The 18,454-nt window shown below is 70.2% G+C and overlaps 1 protein-coding gene across 8 annotated transcripts in view; it reads left to right on the forward strand.

Annotated features, from left to right (window-relative positions):
* Window positions 1-18,454, forward strand: part of COL7A1 (collagen type VII alpha 1 chain) — a 31,130-nt gene continuing 12,676 nt past the window's right edge. For 4 of the 8 annotated variants that reach the window (XM_083795329.1, XM_083795331.1, XM_083795336.1 and 1 more), the window contains exons 1-62: window positions 3,407-3,557; window positions 4,452-4,533; window positions 4,787-4,967; window positions 5,044-5,203; window positions 5,284-5,377; window positions 5,485-5,643; window positions 5,813-5,976; window positions 6,048-6,177; window positions 6,310-6,429; window positions 6,924-7,073; window positions 7,721-7,840; window positions 7,929-8,078; window positions 8,179-8,295; window positions 8,369-8,518; window positions 8,699-8,827; window positions 8,941-9,087; window positions 9,203-9,328; window positions 9,400-9,543; window positions 9,628-9,753; window positions 9,833-9,979; window positions 10,058-10,186; window positions 10,260-10,406; window positions 10,553-10,672; window positions 10,788-10,934; window positions 11,013-11,149; window positions 11,511-11,637; window positions 11,715-11,858; window positions 11,954-12,114; window positions 12,210-12,251; window positions 12,391-12,417; window positions 12,524-12,568; window positions 12,749-12,841; window positions 13,076-13,147; window positions 13,479-13,514; window positions 13,588-13,641; window positions 13,797-13,865; window positions 13,949-14,062; window positions 14,293-14,319; window positions 14,469-14,522; window positions 14,617-14,679; window positions 14,769-14,828; window positions 14,911-14,946; window positions 15,095-15,139; window positions 15,342-15,377; window positions 15,480-15,524; window positions 15,632-15,667; window positions 15,743-15,778; window positions 15,866-15,898; window positions 16,059-16,130; window positions 16,239-16,298; window positions 16,398-16,433; window positions 16,604-16,684; window positions 16,829-16,864; window positions 16,946-16,990; window positions 17,081-17,152; window positions 17,323-17,367; window positions 17,484-17,510; window positions 17,584-17,625; window positions 17,730-17,810; window positions 17,938-17,973; window positions 18,069-18,104; window positions 18,226-18,306. In XM_083795329.1, coding sequence (XP_083651455.1) covers window positions 4,461-4,533; window positions 4,787-4,967; window positions 5,044-5,203; window positions 5,284-5,377; window positions 5,485-5,643; window positions 5,813-5,976; window positions 6,048-6,177; window positions 6,310-6,429; window positions 6,924-7,073; window positions 7,721-7,840; window positions 7,929-8,078; window positions 8,179-8,295; window positions 8,369-8,518; window positions 8,699-8,827; window positions 8,941-9,087; window positions 9,203-9,328; window positions 9,400-9,543; window positions 9,628-9,753; window positions 9,833-9,979; window positions 10,058-10,186; window positions 10,260-10,406; window positions 10,553-10,672; window positions 10,788-10,934; window positions 11,013-11,149; window positions 11,511-11,637; window positions 11,715-11,858; window positions 11,954-12,114; window positions 12,210-12,251; window positions 12,391-12,417; window positions 12,524-12,568; window positions 12,749-12,841; window positions 13,076-13,147; window positions 13,479-13,514; window positions 13,588-13,641; window positions 13,797-13,865; window positions 13,949-14,062; window positions 14,293-14,319; window positions 14,469-14,522; window positions 14,617-14,679; window positions 14,769-14,828; window positions 14,911-14,946; window positions 15,095-15,139; window positions 15,342-15,377; window positions 15,480-15,524; window positions 15,632-15,667; window positions 15,743-15,778; window positions 15,866-15,898; window positions 16,059-16,130; window positions 16,239-16,298; window positions 16,398-16,433; window positions 16,604-16,684; window positions 16,829-16,864; window positions 16,946-16,990; window positions 17,081-17,152; window positions 17,323-17,367; window positions 17,484-17,510; window positions 17,584-17,625; window positions 17,730-17,810; window positions 17,938-17,973; window positions 18,069-18,104; window positions 18,226-18,306 — 5,472 coding nt within the window. In that variant the 5' untranslated portion in view covers window positions 3,407-3,557; window positions 4,452-4,460. Of the gene's footprint in view, window positions 2,479-3,405; window positions 3,558-4,451; window positions 4,534-4,786; window positions 4,968-5,043; window positions 5,204-5,283; window positions 5,378-5,484; window positions 5,644-5,812; window positions 5,977-6,047; window positions 6,178-6,309; window positions 6,430-6,923; window positions 7,074-7,720; window positions 7,841-7,928; window positions 8,079-8,178; window positions 8,296-8,368; window positions 8,519-8,698; window positions 8,828-8,940; window positions 9,088-9,202; window positions 9,329-9,399; window positions 9,544-9,627; window positions 9,754-9,832; window positions 9,980-10,057; window positions 10,187-10,259; window positions 10,407-10,552; window positions 10,673-10,787; window positions 10,935-11,012; window positions 11,150-11,510; window positions 11,638-11,714; window positions 11,859-11,953; window positions 12,115-12,209; window positions 12,252-12,390; window positions 12,418-12,523; window positions 12,569-12,748; window positions 12,842-13,075; window positions 13,148-13,478; window positions 13,515-13,587; window positions 13,642-13,796; window positions 13,866-13,948; window positions 14,063-14,292; window positions 14,320-14,468; window positions 14,523-14,616; window positions 14,680-14,768; window positions 14,829-14,910; window positions 14,947-15,094; window positions 15,140-15,341; window positions 15,378-15,479; window positions 15,525-15,631; window positions 15,668-15,742; window positions 15,779-15,865; window positions 15,899-16,058; window positions 16,131-16,238; window positions 16,299-16,397; window positions 16,434-16,603; window positions 16,685-16,828; window positions 16,865-16,945; window positions 16,991-17,080; window positions 17,153-17,322; window positions 17,368-17,483; window positions 17,511-17,583; window positions 17,626-17,729; window positions 17,811-17,937; window positions 17,974-18,068; window positions 18,105-18,225; window positions 18,307-18,454 lie in introns of those variants that run through there. The other 4 variants (XM_083795333.1, XM_083795334.1, XM_083795330.1 and 1 more) reach the window with 3 other exon arrangements.

The raw sequence follows: 18,454 nt of genomic DNA on the forward strand, positions 1-18,454 counted from the left end.
GCTGCCCCGCACACAGATGGTTGCCAGCGCCCACTGCTCTTGTCCCCACTGTCACCCTCCCTTCCCAGCACCCGTTGCAAAGCACCGCTGGTGCTCAGCGGGACCATCGCAGGCTCCCATCGCTGCTTGGCTTCCCCTCCCTCGCTGTCCTGGAGAGCCGGCACAGCCCACGCCTCTGCGGTCAGCCCGACCGGGGCTGCTTTATCCCTCCTGACTCAGCCACGGGGGGGTCACATCCCCGCGCTGTCACCGCTCCCTCCGTGAGCCCCGTCCACGTCGGCGGCGGGGGCTGGCCGTGGTCCAGCGCAGCTCCGTGAGAGGTTGGTGTGCGGCAGCATCTGGGCTGCAGCCTCCAGACACAACAGTTTATGGGCAGGGACAGGCGTCCCCTCTGCTGCAGCCCTGGGGAGCCCTGACACGGGCATACGGGGACCTAAACGGGGCCACGTCTCCGTTGCCCTTCACCCACATCCCAGTGCTGCCCCCGGGGTGCCCATGACCCCACAAACGGGTGCATCCCTCATCCCGCAGCCGCCGGGCAGGGAGGGGGCTCTCCGTCTGCCACCTGAGCGGCAACTCCAGGCGGGGTGCGCCGAGATGCCCCCTCGGGCATGGAAGAGCTGTGCCCGGGGTTTGCTGGGGGGGGGCCGGTGCTGGGAGACATTCCTGGAGCGTGTCCCAACCAGCCCCGCCACGGGCGCCTTCCCCTGCGGCCCGGCCAGCTCCTCCTCCCCGCGCTGCTTCCCCGCTCGGCGCCAGCCCCGCAGCCCCCGTGGCCCCTGCTCACGAAGCCCCCAGCACCCTGCTGGGGGGCCGCAGCTCTCCCAGCCCCGTGCACCCAGCCTCGGCCACTGGTAGCCAAGCCCCGAGCAGCCACAGCCCCGGTTCAGCCTCGTCCTGGAGCCAAAAGCCCCAAATCCTGCAGCGTGTGAACACAGGGCCGTGGATGGGGTGGGCAGAGGGGCGCAGCTGGCTCCGCGCCCCGAGCCTGCACGGCCCCATCCAGCTGTGCCGCGTGAGTCACTAATCCTGGGGCTGAAACTTCACCTGGGGCTGCAGAAAAGAGATCTGCTCTCGCTTCCCACCACGCGGCGGTGAGGCTGCCTGCCTGGCATGCGCGGGGCAGGGCAGGCTCCGCTCCGGTGCTTTCCGTGTGTCTGCTCTCAGACCGGTGCCCGGCGGGCAGGGGCGAGGGGCTGGGATTAGGAATAGGGTTGGAATTAGGGTTAGAATTAGAATTGGAATTTGGGTTGGAATCGGGGTTAGAATTAGGGTCAGCCTTGCACATTTTGATCAACGCAAGCGGAGGGGGATCCACGTGCTCCCCTTTGGGGCCAGCCCAGCTGCGAGATGGGGAACCCCGGGCGTGGGCTGCAGGAGCAAGCGCTGGCTGCGAGCCTGCGTGGTTTGGGAAAGGACCAGCAGCCTTCTAGGATGATCCCAGCGGGGCTGTGGGGCGCAGGCCAGGCCGGGGGCTGTGGGGACGAAGGCTGGAAGGAGGCAGGGAGCAGAAAGCTGCGTGGGGCTGGTGGGTGCAGGGTGCAGGGGCTGCCTGCAGCAGGGTCCTGGGGGGGGGAAAGGGGCTCGCGCACCCCTCGGCAGCCCGAGCAGCGTGAGTCACTCGCACCTGGTGCTGCCCCTCCACGGAGGCAGATTCCTTCCCCAGCCCTGGTATGCGGGGCGCGCCGCCAGCCCCTTGTGTTGCAGGTAGGGACGCCCTGATTTTGGGGTCCCGTGCGTGTCCCCCTCCTGTGTTAACACACAGGGGATGCTGCTGGTGAGTTGGTCCCCGTGCCAGCAGGGCTTGCTGGCCACCCTGCACCGGTGCCGGCCATGCTGCCGGGGTTGGGGCAGCCTCCGAGCATCACCCCGTGTGCCAGGGCGACCCCGAGCCGCCCGTGCCCGCTGCTCCGCCAGCGCCGGGCCCGGGGCCAGCCGCGGAGCCCTTGGCAGCCCCCTCGGCTCCCTGTTTAACGAAGCCCCTTGTCTAATTGGGACAGGCCGCCCTGCCTTCATTAAGTGAGCTCTGGCGGGAGGAGGGTTTGGAGACGGTCTTGACCAGGGGATGCCGGACCTGCGGCTGGACCCACGGGCGTGGGCCGGGCAGGGGGAAACCCGTGGCCACGGTGGTCTTTGGAGCAGTTTGGCCAGGTTTTGGGGCCGGGGCTGGGGCCCAACGAGGGGATGGCTGATGAAGAGGAGGGGATGCGCTGCTTGCTGCGCCTTTAAGAGGAGAGGGGGCATCGCCGCTCCTCCCCTGCTTGGGAACAGCCTGTGCCTGGGAAAGTTGCCTGCAGCCGGCCCTGGAGCATCCTCGCTGGGTGGCAGGTGGCCCTGTCCCGGGCCCCCAGCTGCGAGGCGGCCCCGGGGACCCCCTCGCCACCCGCAGGAAGATGCCCCTGGAGCTGCCCGCTGCCCCCCTGCAGTCAGAGGGGAGCCCCTGGGCCGCTGTCCCCAAGTGGGGCAGCGAGGGCACAGGTACGTGGGGCATTGGGGCCACGGGGAGGTTGCACGGGGCACGCTGGTGCCCATCGGCCTGGGTACGCCTGGGTAGGAACAGGCACCAACGGGAAGCTGGGGTCCCATGAGGGGCATCCATCGGGGCAAGACCTGAGCCCAAACCCTAATGCGTGGTCCTGCGGTGGGCAGGAGGTGAGGCTGGGGCACTGTGGGGTGCCAGGGTCCCCCAGAGCCAGGTCCCCCAGCCTGCCCACCTTGCTGGGCATCCTCTCGCTTTGCCCCCTCCCACCAGCTGCAGATGCCCTGCTGGGGGCTCTCCAGCAGCCTTGGGGCAGCTCTCGGCCGCCAGCATCCTCTGCCCTTCGCACCAGGAGATGTGGGGCAGGAGGGACCCCGCGGCTGGCTCCAGGGCAGGCGTTTGAGCCCCCCGGGATGACCACGGGCTGTGGCACAGATCTCCTGTGGCTGGTAAGGTCCTGGCCAAGGCCCTTCCGGGAGAGCTGTGCCCAGGCTGCCACAACCCTGCCCTCTGCCAGGGTGCTTCCCGGGGCCGGTGCCCCCCAGCAGCTGTCCCACAGCTGTCCCCACCACCCTGGGACCAGCCGGGATGGAGATGCTGGGAGGAAACGGCTTTGAGCCCCTCCAGCTCCGCACTGGGGCTGCTGAAACCCAGAAAAAAAGCCTTCGGGGGGGGGGGGGGGGGGGGGCTCACCCCTCCCGGCCCGGCTGCGGGGGGGTCGGGCGCGGCGGCGGGGGCCTGTTCCCATTGCTCCTTCCCCGATCCCAGGGCATTTTGGGGTGGAAAACGAGAAAAAAAAAAAGCCGCCTTCCTCCCCAAATTCCCCCTGCGCCCCCGCCCTCCCAAGGGAGCGGGTGGGAAAAGCCCTGTTTTTGGGGGGTAGGCGGGACGGGGCGGGGGCCGTGGCTCCCCCTCCGTTGCCCCCCCCCCCACACCCCCCCCCGGCGGCGGCACCGAGCTCCGGGCCGCCCCGATTAAAGGGGGCGGGAGCGCCGGGGGCCGCCTGCGCTCGGCTCGGCACGGCACGGCACGGCACGGAGCGGCACGGAGCGGCTCGGCACGGCGCCCCCGGGAGGAGGTGGGGGCTCGCAGCCCGCAGGCTGGGTGCTGAGGGCGGGGGGGGGCACCGTGGGGGGGGCCGGGGGGGGCCGCGGAGGACGGGCTCTGACCCCGCTGCCGGGGTTCCCACGCTGGCCCCGCGGAGAGGTGCGCGGGGGGCTTGGGCATCCGAGGGTCCTCGCCTTCCTCGTGCCTCCTGCGCTCGGACGGGTCGTGGTGGTGTCCCACGGGGCCAGGCTGGGTGCAGTGCCCCGGTGCGGGGTCGGTGCTGTGCACCTCAGCACCCCTAACGTCTCCATGCCCAGCTGGGAGCGCAGGAAGCAGCGGGGTGTGGGTGCTCGTGGGCACCCCACGTCCCAGCACTGCCATTCCCGGGGTCGAGCACCCCGCTTGTGCCACCCCGCCGCAGGCAGGGTGCGGGGTGCCGGCGGGCAGGAGCAGCGGGGCGAGCGGCACCGAGGCACGGCGAGGCTGGGAAGGCGCGCGGGAGGAGGCAGCGGGACGGGCCTGTGGAGGCAAGAGCCCGAGCGCACCCTGCACCCTGCCTGGCAGCCTCCCGCCTGGTCTGGGCACCATCCTGCTGGTCCTGGGCACCGCGCAGCGAGCGGGGCCACGGCCGGGCCCAGATGGGTGGCACGGGGAGGGCTGGAGCGGGGCCAGGCGCTGGGCGTGCACGTGGCTGTGCGCTCCCACGCGGGGCTGCTCCCTAACGTGGTTTTCCCCGTGGATCAGCTTTCCCATCCACTGCCTGCTCATCCTGCCCGCATCCTGCAGCAGGCAGCTCTGCAGCTCTCCGTGTTTGTCATTTATTGCATTTTACTTCTTTTTATTGCTTCTGCCCCACCCGCCCAGCACCGCCGTGCCCAGAGGCGCGGGGCAGTGGCGGCAGCACCCTGTCCCCGCTGTCCCGCAGGCTCCCACGATGAGCGGCCGGCTCCTGCTCCTCGCCGTGCTCCTGGGCCCCCCGGCTGTCGTGGCACAGAAGAGGAGCCAAGGTGGGTGCTGAGCGCCGGGCACCAGGCTGCAGGGGGGCAGAAGGGGCCCGGCTTCTCCTCCCTGAGGGCTCTGCAGCACCCCAAGCCCTTGAGCTTGGGCACGGGGAGTGCTGTGGAAGGGGCACCGGTGTGATGTGAGCACAGGGATGGGGGACAGGTCTGGGGGTCCCGTGCCGTGGGGTACCCGGGGTGCCAGCCCCCCTCCAGCCGTGCGGAGGGGGCAGGTGCCCTGAGCACCGGTGCTGTCCCGCAGTGGTGTGCGAGGACGTGCTGGAGGCCGACATCGCCTTCCTGGTGGACGGCTCATCCAGCATCGGCAGGAACAACTTCCGCGCCGTCCGCGCCTTCATGGAGGACCTGGTGGCACCCTTCGTGCACGCCGTGGGCGAGAAGGCGGTGCGCTTCGCCGTGGTGCAGTACAGCGACGAGCCGCGGTGAGCCATTTGGGACACGGTGTGGGGCTGGGGGACCGCAGGGCTGGGGGGTGACCTGTCCCCCTGTGCCCCCCAGGGTGGAATTCACCTTCTCCCAGCACGCCAACGGCACGGGTGTCCGGAGGGCCATCCAGCAGCTGAGCTACAAGGGTGGCAACACACGGACCGGTGCTGGCCTTCGCTACATCTCTGACAACTTCTTCGGTCCCACGCATGTCCGGCCCGGGGTCCCAAAGGTACACAGGGGGGCATTTGGGATGCCCCAGGGGGTGCACGGGCCTGGGCTGAGTCTCATGGCTCTCCCCTGGCCCTGCAGATCTGCATCCTCATCACGGACGGCAAGTCCCAGGATGATGCTGAGCAGTCGTCTGTGAAGCTGAAGAGCCAGGGCATCAAGGTCTTCGCCGTGGGTGAGCGAGTCCCCAGCGTGCCAGCTGCTGCCCTCACCACCGGGTGAGGGGGGCTCCCAGTGGGGGCTGGGGTTTCTGCCCTCACCCGCTGCCCCCGACCCCCCCAGGGATCAAGAACGCCGACGAGAAGGAGCTGGTCCGCGTGGCCTCGGTACCCACCGACTTCTTCTTCTACTACGTCGGCGACTTCAAGCTGCTGGGCACGCTGGTGCCGCTGATGACGCGCCGGGTGTGCACGAGCTCCGGGGGCACCCTGCGCACCCTGGGTACGGGACCCCCCCCGCGTCCTCCTCCGTTTGGGATGGGGCTGCTGGCAGAGCTCGCTACCGCTCTGAGTGCAGCTGCCGTGGTGCTGCGATAAAACCCTCATCCCCATCCCTTGTGGGTCGGTCCCCCCTGGGGACCTCGCCCCCCCCGGGGACTTGTCCCCCACAGACGGACCAGGCCACGCTGGCCCCTCCAACCTGGAGATCCTGGAGCGAGGCCCTGACCTTCTGCGCATCCGCTGGACCCCGGCCAGCGGCCCCGTCACCGGCTACAGGGTGCAGCACGTCCCGCTGACGGGGCTGGGGCAGCCCGTCGTGGCCGAGAGGCAGGAGGTGAGCCCCGCGCCGGCTTGGGGTCCCCAGGGTCCCCTGCCTGGCCTCGGGGTGACTCTGCCCCTGCCCAGGTGAGCCTGGGCCCCCGGGAGACCAGCGCTGTGCTGCGGGGGCTGCGCATGGGGACGGAGTACCTGGTCACCGTCATCGCCCAGTACGCCAACAGCGTCGGCGAGTCGGTGTCGGGCCGGGCGCGCACCCGTGAGTACCCCTTAATTCCCCTGAGTACCCGTGGGTACCCCTGAGCGCCCACCGGGAGGCACGGTGGGGCCCAGGCAGGCGCTGGGTGCCTGCGGTCCATGGGGGCTCATCCCCGTCCCCGCGCGTCCCCAGAGAGCCGTGCCGGCGTGCTGGATTTCCGCGTGGTGGAGGCCGGAGCGTCCTTCCTGCGCCTGGCCTGGCAGCCCGGCCCCGAGCCACCGCAGGGCTACGTCCTCAGCTACACCGCGCAAGGTGAGGGGACAGGTCCCCCCCCCACGAGGGGACGGTACCACCCGGACCCCCTTGGGTGAGCGGTTGGGGCGTGTGCCAGGACTGCGGCGAGCACACGGGCGTGCACACGCGTGCGTTCAGGCGGTGCTTGTACCCCAGCTGCGGGGCGTGCGGGGATCGCAGGCGCACAGGGGCTGGGTGGGGGCTCCCCACCCCCCTCACCCCCCAAGGGCTCGGGGCACGCATCTGGGCGCTCGTGACCCACGGGCGCACGTGGGGGGCGGGCGGCGGACCCCCACCCCGGCCGTGCCGCTGCACCTGGCGGGCCCTCCCTGCCCCCGGGTGCTGCAGTGCCCGTGCCTGGCCCCCGTCCCAGCCTCGCCCTGTGCTCCCCACCCCTGGCACTGCCTGGCATCCCCAGGGCGAGGAGCCGGCCCGCAGACACCCCTTCCCTGCCGGGCCCGCCACGGGCCGTGTCCCTGCCCCTGCTCATACCCCTCTGTGTCCCCCTGCAGGAGCAGCCCAGGGCGAGGAGAGGAGCCTGGGGGCCAGCGCGCTGTCAGCCACCCTCAGCAACCTGCGCCCCGACACCGAGTACGTGGTGACGCTGCGGGCACGCCACGCGCAGCAGCCCGCGGCCACGGCCACCCTCACTGCGCGGACACGTAAGCACCGTGCGCCCGTCCCCAGGCGCGGCAGTGGCGGGGGGCAGCGGGGACAGCTCCTCAGGTCCCCTCGGGGGCCCCCGGGGGTGGATAGGGCTCCTCCCTGGCCTGTCGCTGCCTCCATGGTGAGGGGTGAGCACGGCTGGTGGCTGCGGGGTGATGCTCTGAGCCCCTTCAGCTCCTGGCGCACCCCTTCAGCTCCTTCGCAGCTTTCTGGAGGTGTCTCCACAGGAGCTTTCCCCCAAGTGACGTAAAAATGGGGATGAAAACCCCCATAGTTTCTTGTTTAATTCAAGTCCTGAGCTTTCTGGGAAGAAACCGCGGTTTCCACAAGGGAAGAGGGTGGTGAAAGCATCTCCGGGCAGGGCTGGGGATGAGGCCCTGGGGAAACACCTTTTGAAAGCCTCCAACTTTGGCAACCCAACCCCTTCAGCCGCCCCAGCCAGCCTTAACCCGCAGAAAGCATTCCAGGCCCTAAAAGCAAGGCGCTGGGGGCCCGGCACCGCCTGCTCGGGAGGGGAGCTCTGCGGGGCGGTGCGGCACCTGGGGGCGCAGCGCTCTGCGCCGCCCCAAACTGGGCGGTTTTGCGAGGAAAGTGGTGCTCGGTGGCACCATCCGCGGGTACGACGGCCGCATCCCACCCGCAGAGCGCCCGGCGGGCGTGCAGCACGTGGCCGTGCACAACGTGTCGGCGCAGAGCATGCTGCTGGCCTGGCAGCCCGTCACCGGTGCCACCGGCTACCGCCTCTCCTGGGCTGCCCTCGCAGGTAGGTGCCGGCCCCAACCCCGGTGTCCCCGAGGGAGAGAGGGGGACAAGGGAGGGCGGTGGTGGCACCGGCGCTCCTCCTCCTCCAGCAGGGCAGGACCGGCGCAAGGTGGAGCTGGACGCCAGGCAGACGTCGCACGTGCTGGGGGGGCTGCAGGCCGGCACGGACTACGTGGTGACGGTGGCCCCGCTCTTCGGGCAGCTGGAGGGGCCCGCGGCCTCCGTCCGGCAGAGAACGGGTACGTGGTGGGCTCGGCCCCTGCTCGCCTCTGGCTTCTGGCTCGTCCCGGGGCAGGGACAAGGGGACAGGGTGACACAGCCCACCGGGTCTGTTTGCAGAGGCCAGTGCGGAGCAGACGCTGCGGACCAACATCCTGGGCCCCACGGCCATCCAGGTGCTCTGGGTCGCCCTCCGCGAGGCCCGCGGCTACCGCCTGGAGTGGAAGAGAGCCACAGGTTGGGCTCGGGGCGCCCGGTCCCCGATGTGACCCGGGGCTGGCAGCCCACGGTGACACTGCCATCCCCGCAGGACCGGAGCCCCCCAGGACGGTGTCGCTGCCCAGCAGCGTCAGCAGCTACCAGCTGACGGGGCTGCAGCCGGGCACCGAGTACCGCATCACCCTCTACACACTCTACGATGGCGGGGAGGTGGCCACCCCTGTCACCACCTTCCAGACGGGTGAGTGGCCCTGGGGCTGTCCCCAGCCTCGTTAGCAGTGCCCTGGGACTGAGATATCACTCGTGGCATGCTCAAGCTGGGACCAGAGCCACACGACTCCCATATCACCAGTCCCAGCCCAGGCATAGGACAGGGTGACAGCAATGCCACCTGGCTCCAGCTCACCGTGTCCCCTTGCAGGCGTGGAGGTGCCCGTGGGCGCCGTGACGGACCTGCGGCTCCTCGAGGACATGGGCAGGAGGGTACGGCTGGGCTGGACCGGCGTCCCCGGCGCCACCGAGTACAAAGTGACGGTGCGCAACGCCCAGGGTGAGCCGGCGGGATGGGGATGGGGGGGCACCGCTGGGGGGGCACCGCTGGGGTGACAGCACTGGGGACCTCGGCCGGTGCTGAGGCTCCTGCGGCCGCCCTCCTCCCGGCAGATGGCACGGAGAGGACGAGGCGTGTCCCAGGCGGCCAGACGGCGCTGGAGCTGGGTGACCTCCGGGAAGGTGTCACCTACCTGGTGCGTGTCTCAGCCCTCGTGGGTGGCCGGGAGGGCAGCGCCGACACGCTCAACATCCGCGTCAGTAAGTCCACGCTGCCTGCTCCCCCCGCTGTGCTGTCCCCATTGAGCACCAGGGTGGCCATGGGGCCCTTGGGGGTGGCCCCGTGCTGATGCCCCGGTGCCATCGGGCGCTGCAGAGTACCCGGCGGTGGGCAGCATCTCCGAGCTGCGGGTGACGGAGGCCGGTCCCAGCCAGCTGCAGGTCACCTGGAGGGGGCTGCCGGGCGCCGGGGGCTACCGGCTGACGTGGCGGGCCAGTGACGGTGAGTGTGGGGGCTGCGGGGTGGGGTGGTGATGCTGTGGGAGCCCTCCCCACCCCGGCTGTCTCTCCTAGGCCAGGAGCAATCCCGCTTCCTCCCTGCCGACCCCACCACCTTCACCATTGAGGGGCTGCGAGCTGGGACCGTCTATGCCGTCGGTGTCTCTGCCATCGTCGATGGCCGTGAGGGTCCCCCTGTCACCACCACGGGGCGGACAGGTGAGGCAGCCCCTTGCTTGCTGATGCCAGCTGTGCCATTTGCCATGGGCACAAGTGACAGTGGCCCTTCCCCTTGTCACACAGCGCCCGAGCAGGTGGGGACAGTGTCCCGGCTGGAGGTGCAGTCGTCCAGGAGCAACGTTGCCCGTGTCACCTGGGTCGGCGTGCCGGGAGCCACCGCGTACCGCGTGGTGTGGAGCCGCAGGGACGGTACCGTGGGATGGAGACAGGGGATGGGGACAGGCTCTGATGGTGGCAGGGTCCGGGGCTGACTCGTGGTCCTCGGCAGGGGGCTCGGAGAGCAGCCAGCGGGTTCCCGGCCACATCAGCTCCTTCGACATCCCCGACCTGGAGGGAGGCGTCTCCTACACCGTGAAGGTCACGGCGCTCATCGGCAACCGGGAGGGCAATCCCGTCTCCATCATCGTCACCACCCGTGAGCTCCGGGGGACGGGGACAGCACTCCGGCGGGGTGCCCTAAACCCTGCCCTAATGCCTGCCCCTCTCCCTGCAGCGGAGGCAGCCCCGGTGCCCCCCATCAGCGGATTCCAGGTGACGGAGGCCTCGGAGCAGCGCCTGCGCCTGGCCTGGGTGCCAGTGGCCGGCAGCACCGGGTACCGGCTGACCTGGCGCCCGGCCGAGGGTGAGTGCGGCATTGTCCCCGTCCTGCACGGCCACGCCGTCCCCCGGCCCCTCATCTCTCTGTCCCCATGCAGGAGGGCCCCAGCGCAGCCAGCAGCTCCCGGCCGCCTCCAGCTCCTACGACCTGGGGGGGCTGGAGCCCGGTCGGCGCTACCATGTCAGCATCACCAGCGTGGTGGGCGGCCGGGAGAGCTCGCCCGTCACCGTCACCGCCGTCACCGGTAAGGGGCTGCGTGGGGCCGAGGGAGCATCGCCCCTCCACCACGGGGACCCAGTCTCAGGATGGAGAAGGGTGGTGGGTGGGAGGTCGGGAGAGGGACGGGGGCTACCCCATGGGGCCGGGACACCCCATTCTCCCCCTCGGCAGCTGCCCCCGGCCGTGTCACCAGCCTGCGGGTGACCGACGTGCGGAGAGACTCTGTGACGCTCACCTGGACCCCTGTCCCCAGTGCCTCTGGGTACGTCCTGTCCTGGAGCCCTCCTGCAGGTGAGGCGGGCACGTGGCTTGGGGGGAGGCTTGCTGTCCCCAGGGGGGGCTTGCTGTCCCCAGGGGAGGCTTGCTGTCCCCATCCCCATCCCTGCTGACTCTCCATGGGTGGCAGCCGGCGGCGAGGCACAGCGGGCACTGCCGGGCACCGCCAGCTCCCAGCAGGTCTCCAGGCTGCGCCTGGGCCAGCGCTACACCTTCACCATCCGCCCGCTCCTCGGCAGCGCGCCGGGGGCCGAGACCTCCGTCAGCGAGCGCCCAGGTACCGCCGGGTGCCGGGGGACGATGCGGGGCGGTGATGGCCCTGTGCTGGTGGCTGCCTCACCCCTTCCTCTCGCAGTCTGCAGGGACGCCCGAGGTGACATCGTCTTCCTGGTGCATGGCACCCGTGACAGCTCCTCCGGTGCCGACGCCGTGCGCAGCCTCCTCTCCAACACCGTCACTGCCCTGGGACGCCTGGGCCCCGATGGCACCCAGGTACGGGGCTGCCGTGGTGGTGGGGAGCGGTGGTGCCACCCCTGTCCCTTTTGGTACTGAAAGGGGGCTTATGAAAAAGGTGGAGAGCGGCTATTTACTCGGGCAGATGATGATAGGACAAGGGGGAATGGTTTTAACCAGGAGTTTAGATGTTAGGAGGAAATTCTTCACTCGAGGGTAGCGAGGCACTGGCACAGAGGAGCTGGGGGTGCCCCATCCCTGGAGGTGCCCCAGGCCAGGCTGGAGGGGGCTGGGGGCAGCCTGGGCTGGTGGGAGGTGCCGTGCCCATGGCAGGCGGTTGGAGCCGGGGGGGTCTTTAGGGTCCCAACCCGAGCCGTTCTGTGGTTCCCACACCCTGCAGGTGGGCCTGGCCACCTACAGCTACCGCAGCCTGCCCTGGCTGCTCCTCAACCGCTCCAGCGACCTGCCCGCCGTGCTGGAGCAGATCCGCACCATGCGCTACGAGGAGCCCAGCGGCAACGCCATCGGTGAGGGGACGAGCTGGGGCTGGGGCAGCGGCCCGCGGGACCTTGTTAACACCCCCTCGTCCTTTTTCCCTCCCCAGGAGCAGCCATCACCTTCGCCAGGACCTACCTGCTGAGCCCCGGCGCGGGGCGCCGGCCCGGCGTGCCGGCGGTGCTGGTGGTCCTGGCCGACGGCCCCTCTGGGGACGATGCCATCGCTGCGGCCAGGGACATCAAGGCTGCGGGTGAGGGGGGACGGGGTCCCTGCAGGATGGGATCCCCACGGGTTGGGGCCCCCCCGGGTGCTCCAGCTCAGGTGCTGAGGGTGCTGCTGGCGCAGGGGTGCGGGTGCTGGCGGTGGGCTTGGAGGGGGCAGACCGGGAGCAGCTGCGGCGCATGGTGACGGCCGAGGACCCGCGCTTCGTCTTCCCCAGCCGCGGCGCGCTGCAGGAGCTGGAGGGAGAGCTCACCGACGACCTCTGCACCATCATCTCCACCAGGGTGAGGGGCCGGGCCGCCTGGGGGGAGCAGCCCCCATGGGGAGGGTGCAGGGCTTTTCCTCCCCAGGTTGACGTGTCCTCCCCTTGTCTCACCAGCCCGAGCCGGAGCCGAAGCCCTGCGCCGTGCAGTGCCCCAAGGTGAGCGTCCCCGTGCTGTGGGGGCTGAGCGGGCACCGGGGACTCCTCGTCGCGCCCACAGCATCGGCACAGTGTGGGGCTGAGCGTGGGGCTGGCAGAGGGGTGCAGCCCCTCACCCCTTTACTCTGTCCCCTTGCAGGGTGATAAAGGGGACCCTGGAGAGGCGGTAAGTGTTTTGGGGTACCCCCCTGTAGCTGGGGGGGGTCTTTGTGACCCAAATCCTGCTTGTGACAGCCCGCAGTGGATGCTGATCACTGGCATTGTCTCCACAGGGGCCACAAGGGCGTACGGGGCAGCCGGGCCCTCCCGGAGAGCCGGTAATGTCCTGCTTGGGGGTGCGGGGGGAGGTGGGGGACATCACAGCCCCCGTGTCCCCCTGTCCTGCCGGCGGGTGGGTGCCGGGGCAGGGATCGGCACAGCCCTTGCCGCAGCAGTGGAGGGGACAAGCGTCCCTTGGCCACCACCTGCCACCAAGCCTGTCCTCTCTGCTGTCCCAGGGCCGCCACGGGCTGCCTGGCCCCCCAGGACCTGTAGGGCCACGGGGTCCACCAGGAGAGAGCGTCGAGCAGCCAGGAAAGAAGGGGGACAGAGTGAGTAACCCCCTACCCGCACAGCCCGGGGTCCTCAGGCACAGGGACCTGGCCCCCAGGGGCCTCTTTCTGCCCCTCCATCCTCTCCCCCAAAATTCGCCTGGTGAGGAGGGAGCTGGGGGGAGCCCCACTGCTCCATCACACCCCAGCTCGGTGTGCAGAGGGAAGGTGGCACTGGGGCCAGCGCTGCTGGGGACACCTGTGGCACTGCTGTGACACTTCTCTCCCCTGCAGGGATTCCCTGGAGCTGATGGGGGGCCAGGAAGCCCTGGCCGCCCCGGGAACCCCGGGTCCCCCGGGCAGCCGGTGAGTGTGGGTGTCCCCGTGGGTGGCCCCGTGGGTGAGCCGGCACCGATCCAGCCCCGACTGATGGCTCTGTCCATCACCCAGCCTCCCCTGCTTGCTCCAAGCTCTCTGCTCACCCCTTCCTGGCACCAGGGGGTCTCCTTGGCTGGTGGGGTCACCGCTGTCCCCAGTGCGTGTCCCCCAGGCCAGGAGTACTGGGCAGGTACTGACCGTCCTGCCTTGGCTGGAGCCCCCATCCCCATCCCATCCCCATCCCCATCCCATCCCACCCCATCCCCTCTCCCCATCCCGGCAGGGATGTGCTTTCACCTCCTGAGCTGTTGTTTTCCAGGGCACCCAGGGCGTCCCCGGCCCCCGGGGGGATCCTGTGAGTATGGCCCCATCCTCCCCAACCCCGCGCCCCCCACGAACCCCTGCTCACTCCCACCTTTTATCCCCAGGGGCCGCGGGGACCGACGGGGCTTCCTGGCCTGAAGGGGGAAAAAGGCGAGCCGGTAGGTGAGGGGCACGGGGCTGTGGGGGGACATCTCACCACCTGCACCTCCTTGGGCGTGGTGCTGGGGAGACCCCAGGTTGTCCTGCCCCAGGGACATGGTGGGATCCGTGGGGACGCCGATTTATTTTATTTTATATTTTTCCCCTCATTCAGGGAGAGCCCAGGGTGATTGTGGATGGAGGACAGGGTCTGCCCGGACGGAAAGGGGAGCCGGGCATGCCGGTATGGATGGGGGTGTGGATGCTGGGGGGGTTTCCACCCGCACCCCGTGCCCCCCCAGCTGATGGAGCATCTCTCCCCTCCAGGGCAACCCTGGCCCCCCCGGCAGCCCTGGCCCACGGGGGCCCTTTGGAGATCCAGGCCCTCTGGGTCCCACGGGGCCCATGGGGCCACCGGGACCTCCGGGAGACTTTGTAAAGGTACGTGCCCCCCAGTGCTGCATGGGGACAGAGGCACAGCCGGCAGCTTGAAGCTGCTCCCCTAACGTGATGCTCCCGGTGCTGCGCGGCTCCTTCCTTGCCGTGTTTGCTCTCCGTGCCCCCCTCCATCATCCATGCCCCTTGTGAGCCGTTGCCCCATCATTTGGGGGGGGGGTGAGGCATGAGGAGAGCCCAGACCCACCCTTACCCTCTTGCTTTTACCCTTGCAGGGGGAGAAGGGTGACCGAGGGGAGAGGGTAAGTGGCTCCACGTGCCCCTGGCTCCTCAGCCCCCCTCGATGCCTCAGTGGGGGTGAAGATGTCCCAGGGCACTTCAGCCTCCCTGGGAGGGGCTGAGCCGTGGGGCTGTCACGCCAGGCTCACCAAGCTCACCCCTGTCTCTGCAGGGCCCCCCCGGACTTGTGGATGGGGCAGCACCCCGAGGGGAACCAGGCCCCCCGGTGAGTCCGGCCCCTGGGCCAGCGAAGGGGAGCGGGGCCGCAGGCAGCCGGGTGCCCCCAGGGGCTGAGCTGTCCCCTCGCTGCTCTCTTGTAGGGTCTGCCTGGGGACCCCGGCCCGCGGGGGCCTGCTGGCACCCCTGGACCCAAGGGCGAGAAGGTAAGGGGGTGGTGGGCCCCCCCCCCGGCTCTGCGGCGGGGACACACGTCCCCATCTCACGGTGTGCTGCCGGCTTTCCTGCCCCCCAGGGTGACGGTGAGGACGGTTTGCCAGGGCCACCCGGCCGCCCAGGGGACCCAGGGGACCGGGTGAGTGTCCCAGGACAAAGGAAGGTGGGAGGTGACATCCTCCCCCCACGGGAGGTGACATCTTCTCTGCCCTCCTCTGCAGGGCCCGCGGGGACTGCCCGGGGAGCAGGGCAGGAAGGTGAGTGGTACGAGACCGAAGGGCGCTCCCACGGTGCACCCGCATCCCCCAGCCCCTCTGGGGGGAGAAAAGGGGCCCGGGGGCTGTGTGGGGACCCGTGCCACCCCTTGCGGGTCCTGCCAGCCCCCAACCCCATCTTCTGTGCCAGGGAGACCGCGGGGCGCCAGGCGAGCTGGGAGAGACGGGCGAGAAGGTGAGGTGGGGACGGGGGCTGCCTGCTTCGGTGACCTCTGGGGTCCCCGTGGCACTGGGGAGGCTGTGGCCCTGGGTGACCGCCAGGAGTCTCGGGTGGGATTTGGGGATCAGCACTGCTCCCTGCCTCATCCGTGGGGCCTGGGGCAGCGTGTGGGGCGGGAGGAAGGCTGCCTGAGACGCTCCTCTGCTTCGCTCCGCAGGGGGACCGTGGCGCGCCGGGTCCTGAGGGCGAGAAGGTAGGCGGGCTGGGGGGCCGTGGCCATGCTGGGGCGACGCCTGCCCTCCCTAGGAGATGCAGTCCCTGGCACCTTCCTCTTCGTCTTTCTTTCTTCCTCCAGGGTGAAGTGGGAGCCCCAGGACGGCCGGGACCATCGGGCAGAGAGGTGAGCATGGGCGGTGGCGATGCCGCCCTGAGGACGGCGGGGTGGCCGTGCCCTGGGTGCGTGTCCCCGGGCACCGCCAGCCCCCTGAGGTCTCCTCTTCTCACCAGGGAGCTCCGGGACCAGCCGGACCACGGGGCGAGAAGGTGAGGGAGAAGCAGGGTGCCGGGGGGCTGTGGGCCGTGGGGAGGGGGCCAGCACTCACACCCGTGTTTCCCCAGGGTGATCCAGGAGCGCCCGGCGAGCCCGGCCAGCCGGTAAGCGGTGCTGCCCGGCACCTCGCCCCATCCCTGGGACAGGGAGCTGCGGCAGCGCCCAGCACTGTCCCAACGCTTCTCCCCCAGGCAACCAGCGTGGCCAGTGCCAGAGGAGAGAAGGTAGCCCTGTCCCTGTCCCTGTCCCTGCCCCTTGTTGGTGTCCCCGGGGCACGGCAGGGCTGGATGTCAGCACCATGGGGACGCCCGTGCTGCTCCCCAGCTACACGGTGGGGAAAAGGGAGGTCTGGGGGGGCTGATGGTGGCACTTCATCTGCTGCAGGGTGACAGAGGCTTCCCAGGACCAGAAGGGCCTCCTGGCCCCAAGGGCGATGTGGGAGAGAGAGGTGCCCGTGTGAGTACTGCCGGGGCTGGGCATGGGGGCACGCAGCCCCCCCGGGCACCCCCTTGCTGTCGCATGGTGCCAGTCCCTTTGCTCCAAGCTGCTCCCCTTTGTGTTTAGGGTGACCCTGGTCTGAGCATCCCAGGCCCGGCCGGCCCCAAAGGCGAGCAGGGCGATCGGGTGAGTCCGGGTGAGCCCGCGGGGCTGGGGCTGGGGGGGTCTGACCCCGACACCCACCCCAGCCCCCCGTAACACGTGCTGTCCTTCTGCGACCCCCAGGGCATCCCTGGCCTTGCTGGCAGGAGCGGCCCCAAGGTAAGGGCGTTGCAGGAGGCATCGCCCCTCCGTCTGTCTGTCTGTCCATCCGTCAGGCGCTGGAGGGGTAGTGCCTGGGGGAGCAGAGGGTGCTGTGCTGAGCCCCTTTTCCCCCTTTCCCCCCCCTCCGTGGCACCCTGACCCACTCCCCACTTGCATCCCCAACCTAGGGGGACCCGGGGGAGCCGGGCGAGAAGGGTGAGCCGGGCCGAGCGGGCACACCAGGGCAGACGGGGCTGCGTGGCAAGGAGGTACGTGGGGCTGGGGGCCGGGGGGACATTGGGGGGGGGGATGCCGTGGCCCCGATTTGGGGTGGGCTAGCGGGGGACAGCACATGGGGATGTTGGTGACTTGTCCTTTTGTCCCCCGGCCGCTGCTGCTGACCTGTGCCTCAGGGCGAGCGTGGAGAGAAAGGTGACGAAGGCACCCCGGTGAGTGAGGGCCCTGCCAGAGCACTGCCCCCCCCTGCCCCCCCTCTGCCCCCCACCCCACTCACCTCATCTGTCCCACAGGGCGAAGCAGGCCTGCCTGGCAAACCCGGAGACAGGGGCCCGCGGGTAAGTGCCGGGCTGGCGGGGAGACCGGGGCTGGGCGAGACACCCGGGTGGCTCAGGCTGACGTCTGCCCCCCTCTGCCCCCCGAACCAGGGGCTGCCCGGGTACCGCGGCCCCCCCGGGGAGAAGGGCGACCTCGGGGACCCGGGTCCCGAAGGCAGAAACGTGAGTACCACCGTGGGCGTGCCCGTGGCACCCTCTCCATGAGGGTACCCCCTGTCCCTTCCCCATGGGTACCCTTGTCCCCTCCCCGTGGGGGTACCCTCATCCCATGGGGGTACCTTCTTCCCATGGGGGCACCCTCATCCCCTCCCCGCCCATCCCCTCTCCTGCAGGGCGCCCCAGGAGCACCAGGGAACAAGGGTGACCGTGGCGAGCCGGTGAGTGACGCTCCCCCCGGCGGCACGCAGCCACCCGCCTGTCCCCCACCAGCCCTGCTGTCCCCTCCTGGGATGCAGCAGGTCCCGCTGACCCCCTCCTCTCTCCCTTCTCGCAGGGGCCTCCTGGACCCCCGGGACGAACAGTAAGATCTGCCCAAACCCCTTTCCCCATCGGTGGGTCAATGCCCGCTCTGATGGCCCCTCTCTGCCCCGCAGGTGGATGCAGGGCTCGGAGGAGCAGGGGAGAAGGGCGAGAAGGTAACCAACAGCCCGCACCGGGCGCTCGGCATCGTGCTGTGGGACCTGTGCCTTCTGTGCTGGCCCCAGGCAGTGCTCTCTGACTGCCGTGCCTTCCCCCCCAGGGGGACCCCGGGGACCCCGGCGAGGACGGAGCGAAGGGTGCCAGGGGTGACACCGGCCCCCCCGGCCTGCCGGGAGAGAGGGTACGTGCGGGGTGCCCGGTGCGGGGGGCGATGGGGCACTGAGGCGAGCGGTGCTCTGGAGAGCTGGAGGGTGAAAGGTGGGCACTGGGGCTCCCCCTGCCCCACCTGAGCAGCTTCTCTCTTGCAGGGCATCGAGGGCCCCCGCGGCCCCCCTGGCACACGGGTGAGTGCCCCCTTCCCCACGGCGGGGTCCGTGCCCTACTCAGCCCCCTGTTGGGGGTGACAAGGGGCTTACTCCCTCCTCTTCCCACCCCACAGGGTGACCCTGGGGACCGAGGCTTGCCAGGAGAGAAGGTGAGGGGCTGGGGGCTGCCCTGTGACACCCCCGTCCCTGCCTGTGGTGGCACCTCCCTGCCCAGGCTCTCAGGCTGGAGAAAGCATCCTGAGTCTTTTTTTTTCTTTTTTCTCCTTACAGGGAGAGCGTGGCCCACCGGGGCTGGACGGCCGCAACGGGCTGGAAGGGAAACCTGGGCCCCCAGGGCCCCCCGGGCTGAGGGTGAGCGTGGAGCTGGGGGGGGGGGCGCACCGGGAGTGGGGGCTGCAGGGGCCGGAGGAGGTGATGGAGCAGAGGAACCGTCCCACCGCACGTCCTCTGCTTCGGGATGGAGATGCTTGTGGCAAAGGGCTCTCCCTCACATCCTTCT

The sequence above is a fragment of the Anser anser genome (assembly GCF_964211835.1).
Source record: "Anser anser genome assembly, chromosome: 12".
Classification (NCBI taxonomy): domain Eukaryota; kingdom Metazoa; phylum Chordata; class Aves; order Anseriformes; family Anatidae; genus Anser; species Anser anser.